This window comes from Drosophila nasuta, chromosome X, assembly GCF_023558535.2.
Source record: "Drosophila nasuta strain 15112-1781.00 chromosome X, ASM2355853v1, whole genome shotgun sequence".
NCBI lineage: Eukaryota > Metazoa > Arthropoda > Insecta > Diptera > Drosophilidae > Drosophila > Drosophila nasuta.
The window spans coordinates 4,464,562-4,472,076 of record NC_083459.1 but is presented as its reverse complement, the minus strand read 5'-3'; the positions used below and the strand labels follow the sequence as shown (position 1 = coordinate 4,472,076).

The 7,515-nt window shown below is 47.7% G+C and overlaps 1 protein-coding gene across 1 annotated transcript; it reads right to left on the bottom strand.

The window, feature by feature from the left end:
- Positions 1-4,318: 4,318 nt before the first annotated feature.
- Positions 4,319-7,035, bottom strand: LOC132795433 (uncharacterized). The gene is made up of 4 exons (XM_060806133.1): positions 6,805-7,035; positions 5,525-6,459; positions 5,058-5,382; positions 4,319-4,981 (listed from the first exon to the last, which is right to left on the bottom strand). Exons 1-4 carry the CDS (start codon positions 7,033-7,035, stop codon positions 4,319-4,321), a joined length of 2,154 nt encoding a protein of 717 aa, XP_060662116.1.
- Positions 7,036-7,515: the final 480 nt, after the last annotated feature.

Below are 7,515 nucleotides of genomic sequence, written 5' to 3'. Positions count from 1 at the left end.
AAAGCTAAATCGAAGAAGGCACTGATGGCTATACCGAAAAGGGACTATTTGGCATATTTCGAGGATAGGAAAAAAAGTGTGCATACTTAATTTATTAACATATGACAAAAATAATTTGAATATTAAATACATTATGAAATGACAAAAAATATGACAAGAGAAAATAAATAAATTAACGGACAAACATAGTAAGTGTGTATGAGGCGGAAATTAATAAGGCAAAAAGAAAAGAATAAATATATAAATACTAAAAATAATTAACCTATAAATATAAAATATGTTCTGGCATAATTATAATATAAATAATTATTTCGAAAGTATTAAAGGGAAATAAAATGAAGTGAAACTAAAATGATAGTTAAAATTAACTAATTTTGGTTCATTTAGAATGCATTGCTAGCATTTAGAATATAGGCAACCATTATATTGAAATTAAATGTGGATCAGCTGATGGCTGTCACTCAAATAAATGACTTGCTATTGCCAGTCTCGCAAGGTCATTGACCGCTGGGACTGCAAACAGCTGTAGCAGCGCTATGGTCAGAGGGACCACAAGCAAACGAAAGCTTTAGCTCTAGCTCATAAGAAATCAATTAGTTAGAATGAATCAGACTTACATACAGTCGCGACTCCCACGCAGAAAGATCTTTCCTTGTGTTGGTGCTTGTCTGTGGTGTAGCTGTGGAGAAATAATAATTTCCGAGCTTTTGCGCATGCATGCAAGCTACTTGCTATGTAAGACGATCAAAACAAACATACATACATACACACGTATGTAGGTATGGTTGTATCTGCTTGGCGGCAATACAAAATCATTAAATTTTTTAAGTAAATACAATTATACAATGATATCTTGCCTATTTCTGTTGCCTTATATACACTGTTTGCCATTGTGATCTTGTACAATTAAACAGTGGTATTTGTACTAGGCGGGGCAAAGAAAAGTGGTTGTTTTCAATTTTCTCGCCACATCATAATACACTTACATCACTTACAAACATTCACTTAAAAATGCACACTAAACAATCTAAACTAACAACAATATAACGAACAATAAGATAACAAGAAAAATAAGCTTACAATAATACAAAAAAAAAAAACATTAGCTGCTATTCAGCTGTTCGCCTTCCTACTGGGTGACGCTGATATTCGCCTTGAGGACACCACAGAACATAGCAATCCGTAGATGGAGATTGCAAAGCCCTCGGCCGCAGATGTTTTCCTTCATCCGAAACTCAGTCTGCTTGGTTTTGCTCAATGAGAGTCGGCAACCAACAGCAGATCATCTGCTCGTGGCGTACCAACAGCTGATGTGGCCAGCAAAGCTGTGACGGCGAGCTTTGGGTGGATAGCCGTTAATCCCTCATTTGTGTGTGGTGAATTTTCAGTATAACGAATTTAAAATTCGACCACATTCAAATTTGGATATTGGTTTATTATAAATTGTTACGGCGTTTTATATAACTTCATATGGCGTTCATATGAATTATTACGGCGTTTATATTAATTGTGACTGGGTTATTATAATTTATGACTGGGTTATTTGATTTTAGTTTGCATACTGGGTTTTATATAAATTATAACTGGGTTAATATAATTTAAGACTGAGTGCCGAATCTAAAAATAAATAGACAAAACTAAACTTAGAACAACAAAAAAAAAACGAAATATACGTATAACAAATATTTACCCTAATCTGGAAAACGGCACTTGATATGGGACGACAAACTCCTGAATTGGACAACCATCTATTGCATGTGTTGGGTGGACGGCAAAGGTGCACTTTTGCGCGAACAAACACCATTAATGTAAGTAAGTACGTCATGGCGGGGCTAGGCACGGGCCTGGGGTGTGGGGCAGTGGGCCGGTTAATCCGGGATGAGCCTGATGGTCCTCCTCTGGAGGGTGCCGGTTGGTCACGTCAACCGGTGGTCCTCGCCACAATACCTGCACCGTCCATCACTGCGACAAGTGCCCCGGGATTGCTGATGAGCCAAGCAGTTGGGACAGTCCTTATTGACATGTATTGCCCGGAGCCGCTTCTCTGGCGTCAGCTGGGCAAAACGCGGACACTTGCGCAGTGCGTGGGCACCGCGGCACACCCTACAGCGGAACGAGTTTGTGCCGGGAGGCGCATACCCATCCCACTGGGGGGTGACCCGGTGAGGCACGGAAACCCCACGCGGAGTAACCGGTGCCACCGGTACAGGAGAGGGCTCCGTCTCCATCGGGACGACTTGTCTCGGCGGAGAGGCGGCTGTCGGAGGCGAAATGGGGCGCGCTGGCGAGAAGAGCCTTCTCAAGCACACCTCGTCTGAGAGGGAGCAGGACGAGCTTCTGGAGGACGCCATGGTGAACTGTTATGGAATGAAAAAGAAGAACAAGAAAAAAAAAGAAAAACAAATGGAAGAGAAAAATAAAAGAAACAATGGATTAAATGAAAAATGGCGCGGTATGAGTTGCATAAGCCGGATGAGAAACCACAGGATAGTGGATGGCAGTAGAGAGAAGAGTGGGAGATTCAGAGCGTGGGTCCCGTTGGGACCAGCTTTGCAACTGGTCGGCGGAAAACACCACGACACGTCTGGATGTCCACCACGCGGACCCTTTCATCTGCGCCCGGGCAAGTGGTCAGCACACGCCCAAGGCGCCATTCTTGTGGTTGAAAATTCTCCTCTCTGATGATCACCATGCCACCGATCTGAAGGTCGCGTGAGGGTGACTGCCGCTTATGCAACTCCTACAAATACTCATTCTTCCATCGCACACAGAAATGCTGATGGGGAGCCTTGAGCTGTTGCCAGCGATTGCGGATGGACTCCACATCCTCCCTCGACTCTGGCTCCGCCATAGAGAGTAGCGGACCCCCCGATCAGGAAATGACCGGGACTGAGGGCCAGAAAGTCGCTTACATCCTCTGACATAGGAGACAGACGCCGCGAATTGAGGCACGCTTCGATCTTCGCCAGGAGGGTCGAAAGTTCCTCGAACGTATGTTTAACGTAGGAAACCGTTTTGTAGAAATGCGTCTTGAAACTCTTGACGCCTGCTTCCCAGAGACCCCCCCATGTGAGGGGCACCAGGTGGGTTGAAATGCCATGCAAGACCTTGATGGCTGTGAGTGGTGAGAATCAGGTTGCGGGTGCTCTCTACAAGATCTTTGGGCAGAATTGAGGAGGCTTCGACGAATGTTTTCCCGTTGTCAGAGTACATGTGAAGAGGGCACCCACGCCGTGCCACGAATCGGGAAAAAGCTTCCAAGAACTTCTCCGCTGTCAGATCTGTGGTCGCCTCAAGATGAATTGCCTTGGTGCTGAAGCACACAAAGACACATACATAACCCTTCGTAATCTTGCAGCCCCGTCCGACGTAGCTCTTGACGTCGAAGGGACCGGCGAAATCTACTCCGGTGTTAGTAAATGGTCACGGAAAGGTCGACTGAGCAATTGGGAGATCGCCTATCAGCTGCGACTGGAGCTTCTGGCGAAGTATCACACAGGTCTTGCATGCTAAAATTACTGTCTTCACTAAGTTCCTTAGCTTGGGAATCCAGAACTTGGTTTGGACCAGCCGCATCACCAATTGGTTGCCTCCATGGAGGGAGACTTGATGCGTGAACGAGACCAGGAGGCGTGAAAGCACGCAGTTGAACGGGAGTATTACAGGATGCCGTTCGTCGTAAGATAAGGAGGTGGACGCTCTTACGCGTCCACATGAACGCAGGACCCCTTGCTTGTCAAGGAACGGATTCAAGCTCAGAATATCGCTTGACCCGTTTAAACGGTTATGGGACTGGAGGGAAGCACACTCTTTCGTGTATACCCGATTCTGAGCCAGTACTATCAGCTTCTCCTGAGCTTCTGCAAGCTCTTAAGAGCTGAGCGTCTCTGGAAAGGAGACCTTGGGATGGCGGCAACGCTTGGCAAACCTCCGCACATACGCAAACACTCTGAGCGCTCGATCGAACCTGGAGAAACAGTCGAGGAAGTCGTCACACAGGACTTGCGCTGCATGGACCTTCACCGCTCGACACTCCAATTCAGTATCGAGCCCAATGATTGGTGAAGGCCACTACGATGGTGAGTGCGTTAGCCATTCAGGCCCCTGCCACCAAAGGCAAACTGGCCAATAGCTCTTGCGGCGAGACACCGCGGCTCGCCAGATCGGCTAGATTGTGTTCGGAACGAACATGTTGCCAAGTGCCATTCACCGACTGAAGCTTAGCCACTCGGTTAGCCTCACGGTTTTCTACTAAAGTGGTCCACTTGCACGGCTGCTTATCCAGCCACGTCAGAACTATAGTGGAATCTGTCCACAGCTACGTCTCAGCGTCGGGTGTGGAGAAGTGTGGTAGGAGGGCGGCGGATAATTCTGCCAACAGGAGAGCTCCGCACAGCTCAAGACGAGGTAGAGAGACCGTCTTGATAGGTGCAACTCTAGTCTTTGCCACAAGGAGGCGTACGAACACATGTCCGGCCGTTTCCACTCGTGCATATAGAGCGGCTTTATACGCGCTCTGAGAGGCGTCGCAAAAGCCGTGGAATTGGATTTTTGCGCCGGGTGAATGGATGGACTTGGTCCATCTGGGAATGTGAATGGCCCAAATGACCACGGGATTAAGCCAACCTGCTGGGTCGAACAACTTGGCGATCTGCGACAGCACTTCTCTCTTGGTGAAAGATGGTTTGGACACCATCTCGGCGGTGACGAAAAAGAACTCGTCGGACGTGGCCCGCCATCGAATACCTATCGTCTTTGTGACACTAGCTTTGTCGATCTCGGGGAAGTCTGCACAGAGCAAGTATTCCTTACGGATTCTCTTTAGCACATGTTTTGAGTTCGAGGTCCACTTACGCAAAGGGAACCCAGCACTCTCAAGCGCTGTTCGAAGCTCATCTATAGCAGACACCGCGGTCTGCTTAGTGTGAGCTCCTGCTAGGACGTCATCAACGTACATATAATTTGGCGATGATGTCACTAGCTAGGGGGTACCGGTCGCAAACATCACTCGCAAGTTGATGCAGAACGCGGATAGCCAGGTACCTAGCACAGTTCACTCCAAAGGTGCCTGTGTTGAGTTCAAAGTCGCACAACTTCTCGTCTCGCGTACGGAAGAGCAACCTTTGAAACCGGGTGTGTTTGGGGTCCACAAGGATTTGCCGATACATCTTGGTGTTGTCGAATTGGAAAAACCTCCATTTCTGGATTTGAATGGTTAGGTCAGATTGCAGGATCGGCCCAGTGTGGAGGATGTCGTTCAGACTCTTCCCGTTTGAAGTCGGACTGGAGGCGTTGAATACAACGCGAAGCTTCGTGGTGGTGCTGTCGGGCTTGAGAACAGCGTGATGCGGCAAATAATAGTTGCCGGAACTCGATGGGGGACTAGAGTCATATGACCCAAATCTAGATCCTCCTGAATAACGGCGTCATATTGTTCCTTCAGAGGCGTTTCTCTTTAAACGGCTCTCGTTTCTCAGGAACTGAGCGAGAGCTGTAGCCCTCGAGTGACCCAGGTCAACGTGACCAGTATCGCGGAATGGGAGCGTGACCATATAGCGACCAGTTGAGATTCGCACGGTCGTGGCGATGGCGTGGCCTCACAGACAAGGTCAGACTCTTTCGCTGGGTTAGCGGGAAGGTCCTCCATCTCCAAAAATTTGGAGAGGAGTTCCTCCAATGGCGGAGTTCGCCTATGGACAGTCGAGCCGAAAAGGACGAAATGGACTTAGAAGTGGATCTCGACACAGGGCCTGTCAGGATCCAACCGAAAATGGTCTCTTGACCAAGGAGGGTCCCACAAATGTTAGGGTGAGAGCCACCGAGCAGAATGGACGGGAGGATATCAGCGCCTAGTAGCACATCAATCTGCGAACTCTCAAAGAACTTGGGGTCTGCCAACTGGATATTTGGCAGATTTTCGAGGAGTTTTTGTGGGACTGTACATGAGGGCAGATTCCCCGCTAACTGGGGAAGGACATACGCCGACGCCTCAATCTGCAGATCCTGTCTGACAGGGGAGCCAATTAAGAATTGGCAGTACTTTCGGGGCTGGGCAGAGACGTGGGCTTGCACGGATGTATATGGCATCCTCAAATGTTTGAACAATCTTTCTGAAAGGAAGGTGGCCTCTAACCCGGGATCGATCAGAGCCCGAGCTGTATAGCGGACGCCGAGATGGCATATGTGAATGACAGCTGTGCTCAGCAGAACACCTTGTGTGTTAACTGCCAGGAATGATTGGACGTTAGCTGACTGGGTGGAAGTGGACTGTATTGGAGATGGAGTGGGGGTTGTAACTGTCGGCGCCGGGTTCACTCGATGCAGGAGTGTATGATGACGACCCTTGCAAGTAAAGCAGCTGTGCGCACTTGTGCACTCGGCCAGGATATGGCCTCCTGCGAAACAATTTAAACACAGCTTTTGTAGCTTAATGTAGTTGACCCTTTCGTTGATATCCATCTGAAGGAAACGAGGGCACAAGCGAATCGGATGATTCTCCCGGGAACACAATTTGCAGGAACACAATTTGTTCGAAATCACCCTACTCTTAAAGGAGTCGACCTGCTTGGAGACGGGGGAGCCTCGAAGAACACAAGAAAACCAGGATGCAGTCCCAACACCCTTTTTTTTTTTTTTTTTGAGAACTTTGCTTTTATTTATTGAATCTTCTTCTTAATTTTGAGACTAATCTTAACATTAAAATTTATCTAACAGTGTGTTAAGACTGCATTCTGGTTGCGCGTCCCTCAAGTCGGTCGCTGGGTAGGTAAGTCATTGCGACGAAGACGTGATTGGTTGCTTAACCTTGTTAGACCTCGCCAGGTGGTTAGGGTGCAACAGTAGCTTGGTAAAGTACTTTTTCTTCTGTTCTGCGATCACTTCCTTGGCTGGTAGAATATTTAAGTCGCGTTGTATGTTTTCGTTGCGAACGTACCACGGTGCCCCGGTGATGGTTCTCAAGATATTCGACTGAGCTCGCTGGACTATGTCAATATTACTGTTGCTGGCATTCCCCCATAATTGGGAGCCGTACATCCATACAGGTTTTAGTACCGAGTTATACAGCAGGAATTTATATTCAAGGCTGAGAGGAGACCGAGCGTTGATAAGCCAATGAAGGCTGCTGGCTTTTAGCTTTAGATGTGTTCTTTTGGCTTCAATGTGCCGGCGCCATGTGAGTCTTCTGTCGAGGTGTACTCCTAGATATGTCACTTCGTTTGCTTGCGGGAGTAGAGTGTTGTTTAACGTTAGCGGCGGGCAGTTTTGTCTGTTCAGGGTGAATGTAACGTGCTTGCATTTTTGTTCGTTCACTCTAATTCGCCAATCTGATAGCCATTTTTCAACGTCGATTATATGAAGAGCTAGCTGCGCAGTTGCTTGCCTCAGGCATTTTGAGCGGCTAAGAATAGCTGTATCATCAGCAAACGTAGATGTTGTTATTCGTGTGCTTGTCGGGATGTCTGCTGTGTAGAGGACGTATAGTGTTGGCCCTAGCACACTACCTTGAGGAACTCC